The sequence below is a fragment of the Sphaerodactylus townsendi genome, linkage group LG16, assembly GCF_021028975.2.
Source record: "Sphaerodactylus townsendi isolate TG3544 linkage group LG16, MPM_Stown_v2.3, whole genome shotgun sequence".
NCBI classification, from domain to species: domain Eukaryota; kingdom Metazoa; phylum Chordata; class Lepidosauria; order Squamata; family Sphaerodactylidae; genus Sphaerodactylus; species Sphaerodactylus townsendi.
The window spans coordinates 31,099,074-31,111,881 of NC_059440.1; the positions used below are offsets into that span (position 1 = coordinate 31,099,074).

The 12,808-nt window shown below is 49.0% G+C and overlaps 1 protein-coding gene across 4 annotated transcripts in view; it reads right to left on the bottom strand.

Moving 5' to 3' along the window:
- Window positions 1-12,808, bottom strand: part of TMCO4 (transmembrane and coiled-coil domains 4) — a 31,405-nt gene that overhangs the window by 5,669 nt on the left and 12,928 nt on the right. For all 4 annotated transcript variants that reach the window (XM_048519266.1, XM_048519264.1, XM_048519265.1 and 1 more), the window contains 6 exons: window positions 11,899-11,996; window positions 10,856-10,999; window positions 9,966-10,085; window positions 4,788-4,952; window positions 3,830-3,966; window positions 2,762-2,846 (listed from right to left, as the gene is read on the bottom strand). In XM_048519266.1, coding sequence (XP_048375223.1) covers window positions 2,762-2,846; window positions 3,830-3,966; window positions 4,788-4,952; window positions 9,966-10,085; window positions 10,856-10,999; window positions 11,899-11,996 — 749 coding nt within the window. The remainder of the gene's footprint in view (window positions 1-2,761; window positions 2,847-3,829; window positions 3,967-4,787; window positions 4,953-9,965; window positions 10,086-10,855; window positions 11,000-11,898; window positions 11,997-12,808) is intronic.

The window sequence follows — 12,808 nt, forward strand, 5'->3', positions numbered from 1 at the left end:
CCCTCCCCCCCACCCCACCCCAATTATGGAATCTTTTGTATCAGCAAAGCAACAAAGTACAGCTTTTTAAAAATCGACAATTAATCAAGTGGGGGGTGGTGGTGGGAGGAATTCTGAGCCCTAGCTTCAGGTGGCTGCGTTTTGTAGTGTTTGGGACTCACATATCTCTCCTGGAGCATGAAAGGAGAAGCAGGAAAATGGACGAGGAGAGATAAGAGTTTCATTTGGAAAGATCTAATTTTGGCAAGCTGCACGGCATTCTTCAAGAGAGCTGGGAGAGGCCGGCTGCCTGCAAGGAATTCAGAAAGCAGATTTGAATTATCCACCTTCAATTTAGCAGAATCCCTTTTTTATTACCTGAACTCCAGAGAGAGGTTCTAGTAGGATCTTATTTGGACCTTTGGCTCACTTGTTTTTGAAACTTACCCCCCCCACCACCAAACCGGCTGTGTGCACACCCCCCCCCCCCCCACTTTCTGGATGTTTCTGCTTCTATGGCAAGAGAGAGGTGCCCAGGGTTGCTTAGCAACCGCATCATCCCTTCATCTTTTGGTCCCTGCAGAGCAGCAAGCGCCAAGCTGGAGTGAGAAGCAGAAACAGGTGGGGCAAGGAAAGGACGATGGCTACTCACAGAACAACGCTTCCCAAATTTCCCCCCCAAACTAAACTTTGCTCTTCTGTCCACAAGCAATTCCTTTCCAAGTGTGTAAGAGTTAGGATTATGTGCCTTCCAAGAGGCTCACACTCTGTGTCTCTGTATGAATCCCTGGTGGGGAGCAAGCAGGCACAAACTTGTGCAGAGATTCAACGGGCCTCCTCTGCAGTGGTTGGGAAACCCTGTAATGGAAGCAACTTTAACAGCCAACCCATAAATACATACATGATGCTGAGACAGGGAAGATTCAGGAGGGGGAAAAGGTGGAAATGTATCATGCAACAAATACACAGAAATCTCTGCTACAGGATATGGTGAAGGAATTGGCTCAGATCCTTTCCAAAGGTAAATTCATGAAGTAGCTAGCCGTTAATCATGACAGCTAAATGGAGCCTTCCTGCTCAGCAGAAGTCTACCTTTGAATGACAGTGGCTGGGGAGGGTTTGGTCTCTGGAAGGAACAGGATGCTGGATCGGGGGATACGTGGTCCAACCCAGCGGGACTCTTCCAACATTCTTCCGAAGTGTGAAGGAGAGGAAGCGAATGGTGTTTGCCTTTCACGCAGCGATCTGGACTCGGAAGGGTTTTTTAGCGGGGGGACTGTAGCCTTTCCTATCTGGACATTTTACCCCAGCGTCAGTTTCTGTGGCGAGGAGGAGGGCGAGCCTCAGAAAACATCCTTTGCGATCATGATTCAACCATTCTCCGTGGTGAACATGACAGCTCTAAACCTCCCCCCCGCCCCCCACACCAATTTAGAAAAGGAACTATTAATACCGGTGATCACGGCTGGTGGTGAGATGACAGATGGCGGGCTGTTTGGCTCTGGCACAGAACTGCTGCTACGGAAAACAGCAGCCAAGACTTGTGCGCACCACGGCCTTAATTAAAGGGGTGGCGTGTATGGGACCGGGGAGCTCTGGAGAGTGTTCAGGAAGTGCTGCTGACAAGCAAATGTCGAGGGAGACTTGGCCACAGGGCTTGCAAGACTGACGTTGCTCTGCTTTGCAGGGGGAAGACTCCAGCTCAGGGGCCAAAGTTACCAATTACCAGTTGAATACCGAATCATTTTTAAGGTGTTGGTGTTAACCTTTAAGGCCTTGCGCGGCCTGGGACCTCCGTACCTGCGGGACCATCTTACCCCATATGTCCCGAATCGGTCTCTGCGTTCGGCAGAGGCCAATTTACTGGTGATCCCTGGCCCCTCCATGATACGGCTGGCCTCCACCCGGGCCAGAGCCTTTACAGCTCTGGCCCCCGCCTGGTGGAACGCCCTTCCTCCAGCTGTCCGGGCCCTGCAGGATCTCGTTGAGTTCCGCAGGGCCTGCAAGACTGAGCTGATCCACCGGGCTTTTGAGGAGACTAGCCGTTGATAGGGGCCCCCTCCCTCCCTTCTCGTTTTCTTTGACATCATGAAGATCCTACCACCAACCCCCTCTGGGATTTTCTGTAGGAATTGATAGCAGGCGCCATCTTGAGTTAATTAATTAATTAATGCTGCATTTTAATGGGGTAAGGTTTATTTTTATTAGAGCCATCTTAACTTATATTTATACTGTATTTTAATCTGATTGTGCTCTTTTATACTGTTCACCGCCCTGAGCCCTTCGGGGGAGGGCAGTCTATAAACCTAAGTAGTAGTAGTAGTAATAATAATAATAATAATAATAATAATAATAATAATAATAATAATAAAGTCCCTTTTCACAGACACTGGGGGAGAGGGCTGGCCCACCCGTTCCGTTTGTATGCGCTGCAGTTCTTTGAGATCGCAGCAAATCCGTAGGCTGACAGCCTCCATTCTTGTCGAGAAAGAGGAAGCAGCAGCAAAGTTCCTAGTCCTCAAGATTGTAAATAAATCCTTGAAAGCAAGCTGGTAATGCTGTGGGAAGCTTATTTCCTGGGTTTGGGAGAGGAGGTTCAGAGAATACGTAGCTTTACAGATAGGGTGGCAAACATATGTGGAGTCTGCCCATCTGGCCAACCCAGCTGCACCAGCATCAAGTCATTGGAGTCTTGCTTAAAGTTTATTTTTCTGTTAGACAAAACTGCTACCATCAAACAGACAAGAAGGGAGGCGGAGCGGCAGCGTCTGGTCCCGCCTACCTTTCTCCTTGGCCATCTCCTGGAGGCAGAAGTAGATCACTCTGGCACCCAGGCTGAAGCCAATCAAAGTCACAGGTCGCCTGCCCTGGAGGAAAAACATGGCACCCGGCATTCTTATACTAACCAAGTTTCTAGTCCTTATGGAATATAAATGTGCACCAAGGAAATGCCCACAGTCTTAGGCCTAGACCTCGAGGGTCCAATGATTTTGAATCTTGGAAGCAGCACCTGGATCGGAGACCACCAAGAAAGTCCAGGTTGCCACGCAGAGCCTGGGAGGGGCAAATCACCTCTGAACACCCCGTGCCTAGAAAACCCCTTGAGAAGTCACCATGAGTTGGCTGTGACTTGGCGACACCTCCCACCTGTCTTATATTCCCAAAGCCCTCACCAGACAGAAGACTGGTGTTTGGAGAGGAGACATCTGAGGGGGATACGATTGAAGTCTATAAAATTATGCCTGGGGTAGAAAATGTTGACAGAGAGACATTTTTCTCTCTTTCTCACAATACTAGAACCAGGGGGCATCCATTGAAAATACTGGGGGGAAGAATTAGGACTAATAAAAGGAAACATTTTTTCACGCAACGTGTGATTGGTGTTCGGAATATGCTGCCACAGGAGGTGGGGATGGCCACTAACCTGGATAGCTTTAAAAGGGGCTTGGACAGATTTATGGAGGAGAAGTCGATCTCTGGCTACCAATCTTGATCCTCCTTGATCTCAGATTGCAAATGCCTTAGCAGACCAGGTGCTCAGGAGCAGCAGCAGCAGCAGAAGGCCATTGCTTTCACATCCTGCATGTGAGCTCCCAAAGGCACCTGGTGGGCCACTGCGAGTAGCAGAGAGCTGGACTAGATGGACTCTGGTGTGATGTAGCTGGCTTGTTCTTATGTTCTTATGTTCTTATGACTTTCCGGAGATGGGTGGCCCTTTGTGAGGGTTCCTCTTGGGCACTTCTGCCACCTGACCAGCCAAAGGTTCCCCCCGAAGTGCCCCACAGGGGTGATTTCCACAGGGGTCCTGCTTTGGAATCAGACTGGGCCGACTTCAGGCATCTCCTCCTACCTGCTGCCGGCTGAGCAGAATCTGAGCCAGGTGCTTTCCTACTTCAGCCGAGCGATGCAAACACACTCCCCAGGGGTTGTCGATCACACTGGCAGCGGTGAGCAGCGAAGCCGGCCAGGTGAGGGCTGTGACAATACCTGCCGGCAGACAGAACAAATCAGGACCACCTGATTGGGGAAAGTGCCAAACCAGGATCAATCCCATCCCCAACTCAGGGTCTCTGGCAAGGCCGTCTCCTCCCCTCCCCCAAAACACAGCAAGGTCTGCAGAGTGTGGGAGGGGCTCTGCTAGACATGCAGAAAGTACCTGGTTCAATCCCCACCTTCGCTAGTTCAAAAGGATCAGGTAGCAGGTGAGGTAAAAGACCTTTGCCTAACCCCAGGAACAGTCTCTGCCAGTCAGACAAGACTGATCTGGATGGGACCGATGCTCAGATTTGGCGCAAGGCAGCATCAAGCGTTCACGAGCGCAGACAAACATCTGCACTGAACCTCCCCCTTTAGTTAGACTGTTCTACACCATCCTTCGTGAGCTCTAGCAACCTGGCTCTTTGGTTCAGAAAAGAAGAGAAAATTTATTGTACATGCTCATCAAAGGGGATGGTTTTAGCTTTCCGGAGAAAAAAGGCAACAGTCCTCTTTTTTTTTTTACAACATACATTCAAGTGTCAGACTCCCACTTAAATTTAAGCAAATAGCAAGAGAAGCGAAAACATTGTTTTAGAAGTGTCCTGCGATAGATGCATCCTCGGACTGCAAATTAAAAGCCCGTTAATTTTTAAAAGGCGTGATTGTGAGCATTTTGCATTGCAAGAGGTTTGACCTGATGGCCCTTGGGGTCTCTTCCAGCTCTATGATTCTATGATATTCTGCTCCAAGATTAGGATTCCTACGACAACAGACACTGCAGTTTCCAGACCCTCGGCCCTGTATATGCAAGGTATTTCTTAGATTCTTACCTGCCAAGACCGTGTATTTCAGGGCTTCCTGGGCCACCATGTTGACTAATCCATTCAACAGAGAGTCGAGGGTGTTGCCCAGTTCCATGAGGTATTTGGACTCCCAGGCTAGGCAGTATTGTTCTTTGGAACGCAGCAAGCTGGTCCAAGGAGCTGTAAAACTCCCTAGGAGAAACAGAGGAAAGCGCAAAATGAACAAGATCTATGATTATAATTAATGGTCGTTTTCATTCCCTCCCTTTGAGAGGCACGTTAGCCTGACAAGGAGAACATTTATCCGGTGTACGTCGAGCACAGCAGCATTCAAATTCAGGACTCTCCAGTCCCAGTTTTACATTCTAAAACCCAGCACCATCCTGGCTCTACAAAATGTTGTGCATAAATCCAAAGACATTTGCAGACTAAAACCCACTCATGGCAACTTTGCAACAGAACAGAGGCAGAAGAGGAAGGTGGAGATTTAAACGACACCTTCTTATTACAAGAAGAAATAATAAAAATTATAAGTGGTGGTTATGGGTTTTCTGGGCTGTGTGGCCGTGGTCTGGTAGACCTTGTTCCTAATGTTTCACCTATATCTGTGGCAGTGGTGGGATCCAAAAATTTTAATAACAGGTTCCCATGGTGGTGGGATTCAAACTGTGGCGTAGCGCCAATGGGGCTGGGCGGGGCACGACGGGGTGTGGTCAGGCATTCCAGGGGCGGGGCATTCCTGGGCAGGGCTGTGGCAAGGACGCAGCCGCTGCGCCGGTCCTTGGGCAGGAAACGAATGCACGCAGGTGCAGGCTGCCACGCACGCCAGTGCACCTCCTGCTAGACTGCTTCAAGTTCTGCGCTCTACTGCTGAGAGGAGGGGCGTAACTAAGGCAAAAATCACGTGGCAAAATCACCCATTAGTAACCCGCTCTCGGCACACATAAATAATTAGTAACCTACTCTCGGGAACCTGTGAGAACCTGCTGGATCCCACCTCTGATCTGTGGCTGGCAGCCACAGATGCAGGTGAAACATTAGGAACAAGATCTACCAGACCACGGCCACACAGCCCGGAAAACCCACAACAACCAGTTGAATCCAGCCATGAAAGCCTTTGACAAAAGATTTTTTTCAGACTAAATAATATGGTTGACATACCTATAGCAATAATTTGGGGAAACAGCAAGGCTAATATGAGATGGATTTTAATAGCGATGACTTAAAGGAAAAGGAAAAATTTGAGCAAACTAAGAAAATAATGGAAAGAATTCAAACACTGGACTATAAAACCATATTAACTGAGATTTAGCAATTAAAATATTTGAAGCTAAGAAATACGCAAGAAACCGTGATGTTTAAAACAGAATCATGTTCAAAGCTGAACGGAGAAAGCTTTGAAGCCAAGCAGAGCAGAGCCAAACTCTGCCTCACTTCCCCATTTCCATTTAATAATGTCATACTTTGCATCTATGAAGTATTTAAGAACATTCACAACACTTCTTATGCTCTGTAATTTCCGCAGCTTGTGTTCATTGATGTCAGCTGTCGAGAGTTTGGTTGTTTTTGCCACAGAGTTATGACAGTTGCAATATACCGTTTTCATCCTGCCCTTGTGAATATTCAAAGGGCTTCATCTACATTCTCTCAGCAGTCTTTACAAACAAGGCAAGTATTATCACACCCCAGCTGCAGATGCAGGCTGAGAGCATGGAATAGCCAAGGCATGCGAGTTCTTGGTAGAGGCGAGACTTGAACCGGTGACCTCAAAGATCACAGCTGATTCTCTATCAGATTCTTAGACTGCCACAATTGTCAGAATCACTCCCACCAACCCACTGACAAGATTTAGTCAACAAGAGAACGTCATACCTTTTAAAAATGTGTTTGCAGTGGCTATCTGGTATTTTCCTTGCAGGTTTTGACCCTTAAAACCCTGCAAGATCTCACTATAGTATCAAAAGCCACCTTCCCTGGTCCAGCACTCTCTGATGGGAATGCCATTCCTCCCCATTTACAATACGCCCTAAAGACTCTGCTCCAGGTTTGGTCCTCTAAGCAGATTTAGTCCAGAAGCATGATAATCAAATTTTTTCAGGGTATGAGCTTTCAAGAGTCAGCCCTCACAGAGTTTTGGTTCCCAAAAGTTCAGGCCCTGAAAATCTTTCTGGTTTCTAAGTGCTATTGAACATAAGAACATAAGAACTAGCCTGCTGGATCAGACCAGAGTCCATCTAGTCCAGGACTCTGCTACTCGCAGTGGCCCACCAGGTGCCTTTGGGAGCTCACATGCAGGATGTGAAAGCAATGGCCTTCTGCTGCTGCTGCTGCTGCTCCTGAGCACCTGGTCTGCTAAGGCATTTGCAATCTGAGATCAAGGAGGATCAAGATTGGTAGCCATACATCGACTTCTCCTCCATAAATCTGTCCAAGCCCTTTTTAAAGCTATCCAGGTTAGTGGCCATCACCACCTCCTGTGGCAGCATATTACAAACACCAATCACACGTTGCGTGAAGAAGTGTTTCCTTTTATTAGTCCTAATTCTCCCCCCCAGCATTTTCAATGAATGCCCCCTGGTTCTAGTATTGTGAGAAAGAGAGAAAAATTTCTCTCTGTCAACATTTTCTACCCCATGCATAATTTTATAGACTTCAATCCTATCCCCTCAGACGTCTCCTCTCCAAACTAAAGAGTCCCAAATACTGCAGCCTCTCCTCATAAGGAAGGTGCTCCAATCCTTCAATCATCCTCGTTGCCCTTCTCTGCACTTTTTCTATCTCTTCGATATCCTTTTTGAGATGTGGCAACCAGAACTGAACACAGTACTCCAAGTGCGGTCGCACCACTGCTTTATATAAGGGCATGACAATCCTTGCAGTTTTATTATCAACTCCTTTCCTAATTATCCCCAGTTTGCCTTTTTCACAGCTGCCATGCATTGAGTTGACATTCCCATGGAACTATCAACTAAGATGCCCAAATCCCTTTCCTGGTCTGTGACTGATAGCACTCACCCCTGTAGCGTGTATGTGAAGTTTGGATTTTTTGCCCCTATGTGCATCACTTTACATTTAGCTACATTGAACTGCATTTGCCATTTCTTAGCCCACTCACCTAATTTATCAAGGTCCGCTTGGAGCTCTTCGCAATCCTTTGTGGTTCTTACCACCCTACATAATTTGGTATCATCTGCAAACTTGGCCACCACACTACCCACCCCTACTATTGGACTCAAGTCTAGCTGTTCTACTACAGACCAACAGGGCTACCCTCTGAAACTAAGTACAACTGTTATGCACAGGCGGGAGGACTTTTTCCACGCTGGCCCCAGAGTTACAATTCTGTTCCCCACGCAAAGTCCACCTATGTTCTTCCGGACTCTTCTTTCCAGAGGCACATGGAGACAAGTGCCAGGTATTTGGCATTATTTGGAGATGCTCCGCTGTTGCTTTCCTGTACTTTTAAATCTGTTTTTGTAACCCACCCCATGACTGTTGTTGGGAGAGGAAGAGGGTCTAGAAGCATTGCAAATAAATAAGACAGACAGTGCGCCAGACCGCCAGATCCCACGAGAATGATTCACTGCCACTGAATGTTGCCAAGTCCTGTTGCGAATTACTCTTAGGACAACTGCGGCAAGCAGGTTCCTGGATCTGTGGGATTTCGATACCTGGGAAAGTGTTCGTGACTTCGCCCTTTGACCTGGAAGGTTCTAGAAACTTGATTGACAGGGGTCACAGCTTGGGAAATGGGTGTGAAAGGCAAACAGCGGGTCTTGTTTAAAAAAAAGAAAAGAAAAACCACATCGGCGGTGTCTTGGTAACACATTGCAAGGGAGAGGATGCTCTTGAAGGGGAAAAGCTGCCAGCCACCCACCCACTCTGTTTGCAAAAGGCCCCCGCAGCAGCGGATGGAGACACATTTGTCGCGAGAAGATCCCCCGTTACGAGCAAGAACTTTGGAGACTGGAGAGGACAGGACGAAACACATTTATAGGACTGTGTGTGCTCAGCTCTCTGCAACTCAGGAAGCCCCAGTGAGCTCATCAGAACGCTGCCAGTTTGACAGATACCAAAAAAGGGCTGCCCGTCAGCCTGCCCTCTCCAGCTACTGGGCGGCGTCACAGAGGCACCATAAACATTCTAACTGTTCAGGGTGATGGTGCCAACCAGCCTCATTCACTTGCAATAGCAAATAGGAATGCCTCTATGAGCAGCACAGTGTCACGGAGCCTCTTGCAGAAGAGGCCGGGGGTTCTGCCCAGTATATGGGAGGTGGGAGCAAGTATGCAGAAAAATATGGAGCCGATTTTGAAAGACAGACAGAAAAGAAAACCCCAAATTGTCTGAAGAAGTCGGAGCGTGCTCACTGCCCACCAGGAGTCACAGAATGTCAAGGCCATCTGCTAGCTGGCAAAGAAAACCGGAGCACCTGTCAGCCCACAGGGTGCAAGGAACACACCCCCAGCCCCCAGTTCTCCATATTATTGACAGTGTGGTGAAGTGAACACACATTCCTCCTTGCCCAGCCCTGCTTATCACAACAAATGTGGCTGCCCTGAACTTCAGTGGTCAGTTCCAGAGGTGGAATCCAGCAGGTTCTCACAGGTTCCCGAGAGTAGGTTACTAATTATTTGTGTGTGCCGAGAGGGGGTTACTAATTGGTGATTTTGCCACGTGATTTTTGCCTTAGTTACGCCCCTCCTCTCAGCAGTAGCGCGCAGAACTTGAAGCAGTCTAGCAGGAGGTGCACCGGCGTGCGTGGCAGCCTGCGCCTGCGTGCATTCGTTTCTCGCCCAAGGACCGGCGCAGCGGCTGCGTCCTTGCCACAGCCCTGCCCAGGAATGCCCCGCCCCTGGAATGCCTGGCCACGCCCTCATCGTGCCCCGCCCAGCCCCATTGGTGCTACACCACAGTTTGAATTCCACCACCATGGGAACCTGTTACTAAAATTTTTGGATCCCACCACTGGTCAGTTCCATGGGCCAGAGGAAGGTCTTGGGGAGGCCCTGTGGTCAGCCCTCTCCTGGCCAAACCACACATGACATTGGGAGGGTTGCGGCCTTATCCGGACATGAAGCTGAGCCTTGAGAGCCAGCAGAAGAAAATCTACCAGTTCTTGATGTGTTCCCCCTCTCAGAACCTGCCGTCGTCCAATGCCTCGCAGACCTGCCCACGCAGGTCCACCTTCTTTCCTTCTCTTACCGAACTTCCCCGTGGACAGCCAGCCAGTGACAGCCACGGTGACGTGGAGCTGCTTCCCTTCCGTTAACGGGAGGAACTCAAACTCTTCAATTGCCCCGACGCGCTTCTTCATCTTGTACCCTGAAAAAAACAAAAACCCCAAACCCTGAACTGAGGTGAGGGGAACGGATGCTGAGCTCTTAGGGAAAGCAGGTGCCGTTACGCTGATCCTCCCCCTCACTTCCTTTATATCCCACTCTTGCTCTCCACTCTTCCCTTTCTCCCCATTTTATCCACACAGCAACCCTGTGAAGTAGGTCAGGCTAAGAGTGCGTGACTGCCCTAGGAAGTCTCCATGGCAGAGCAAGGATTCGAAACTGGGTCTCCATCACTCTAGCAGTGGCGTAGGAGGTTAAGAGCTCGTGTATCTAATCTGGAGGAACCGGGTTTGATTCCCAGCTCTGCCGCCTGAGCTGTGGAGGCTTATCTGGGGAATTCAGATTAGCCTGTGCACTCCCACACACGCCAGCTGGGTGACCTTGGGCTAGTCACAGCTTCTCGGAGTTCTCTCAGCCCCACCCACCTTGTTGTGAGGGGGGAAGGGCAAGGAGATTGTAAGCCCCTTTGAGTCTCCTGCAGGAGAGAAAGGGGGGATATAAATCCAAACTTCTTCTTCTTCTAACCGCTACACCACGCCGGTTCATTCGTATATGCCGAATTGCTGTTTTTTTCATTTTCCACTTTCCCAGTTGAGAAGCAAAACTGAAAGGAGGATTTTCAAGTCCAAACGGAGGGATTGTGAAATTTAGCCTCCTTGGCCCACACAATCGCTTTCCCCTCCCCGGTCTATCCTTACAGTGCATAGTTCAGTCTCTGGCCCTGTATCCAGAGTCTCAGGGGCCGTAGCTTACCTGTGAGTCCGGCTCCAGCAGCACCAAACAGAGACGCCATGACCGCAATCCCAGCCACTGAGCCCAGAGCGGCCGCCCCAGCACTTCCGATAATGGTTGCTGCTCCGGCCGCCACCAGAGGGGCAGCAAGCCCCCCAGTCAGCCCTAAATGGGAAGAGGGTGTCTCAAACTCTGGCCCAACTCAGACCCTGTGGAACATTCATTCATTCATTCATTCATTCATTCATTCATTCATTCATTCATTCGATTTGATAAACCGCCCTACCCCCGAAGGGCTCAGTATGTACATACATCAGTATGTAAGAGCAGCCAGCTGGACCAGACCCAAGCTATGTCTGCCCCGGCACCCGGTCACCCCCTGTGGTTATTCGAGTGCCCCTGGAAAGTCCGGGAAAAGAACAGAAGAGCCACACTGCTCCTGAACATGGAGGCTTGACTGAAGTACCTTTCCACCATCAATATGACTAATCCCCTTGTAACTCAGTGCCTGAGAGAACGTGATCCACAACTAAGAAGCCCGACGAAGCAACAGGTTTATTACAGCTACCCAAGAGGGAGCTGAGTTTACAGAGCTTGGCCACTCTGGGCTGAGGAGATAACCTCCAGTCTGGGACCATGGACCATTAAGACTTTTCACCTTCAGGCACGACAGAGATTAGCCAGGTTTGTCTCCTTGGACCTGTGGACAAGGTAATGCCGGCATGCTTTTCCCTTGAGTGCTTTCTGATCAAGATACTGCCTCTTTCTCTCGCCCTTCAGCCAAGGAGCCATGGGTCACGATGCTGGACTTCCACTCCATCCCACCATGGCAACACCCCCCAGAAGTGGGTTAGCCTTTTCCTCTCTCAACTTAAGATGCCCCACGTGTCTAAGCTAAGGTCTGAACCTCAGAGCCCCCCAAACCTTAGTCCAAGCCCCACACTGGCTCGAATGCTTCTGCATTCACTTGGAGGCCTCAGCAGGGCGGAAAAGCAAATTTGAGTCCCCTAAATTAAAAAAAGTGACCAGCACAGCGACGACCCAGCAGAGAAGGCCACACTTACCTATCACTGTTCCACCTCCGACAGTGGCCAAGCCAATCAGCAGGTACCTCTTTAGCCGTTTCCGTCTCTCCTTCTTCTTCCGTGATGCCTCTGCCGTTCTGGGGGGAGCCACATTGGGGGGGGGGGGGAAGGGAAGAGTCAGTGCAGATTTTTAGAGGAATTCTCTTTTCTTTTCTGCTCTCAGGTCACAACTGACTTATAGCGGCCCCTAGTGGTGTTTTAAGGCAAGGGACGCTCAGAGGTGGTTTGCCATTGATTGCCTCTGCGTCACAGCCCTGGTATTCCTTGGGGGGGTCTCCCATCCAAATACGTGTCAAGGTTGACCCTACTTAGCTTCCAAGATCTTACAAGATAGCGCTAGCCTAGACTAACCCGCTCGGGCTGTCCAAAGGTTTTGTCCTTTTTTTTTCTCATGAAAAAAATAACAGAATTGTGTAAGCAGGAAAAATCCAGCACAAGAAAAAGCAAAATGAAATGAAATAAAAACGGGGGGTGGGGGGGTTGAGGGCAAAAGCAAGCATTTTTTAGTTGAAACAACAGGGCAGCAAAAATCCCATAATGGTTAACATTCTGTCTTAGACCCCCTCTGTTTCCCCCTTCTGTTTGGAGTGTCCTCGTTCCAAGGGCCAAATTTCAGACTGATAGGAGAATCAGTTCCCATTTGATAGGCAACTAAAGGCAAAGGTAGTGAGATAAAGAGATTTCTCTCCACTTCTCTCCCACCCTTAATTCACTCTCCTAAGAAATGTAACCAACGGGGCTTTGTTCTCATTTTTCGCTTAACTGTAAATATACCTCTCAAGTATATTTCTTATGCCTCTTTATATCTTTATATCTCTTATATCTCTTTCTTATGTTCTTAAGTGATTCTCTCTCCTGCAACTTAACCAAACTCTCTTTGCCTAGTATC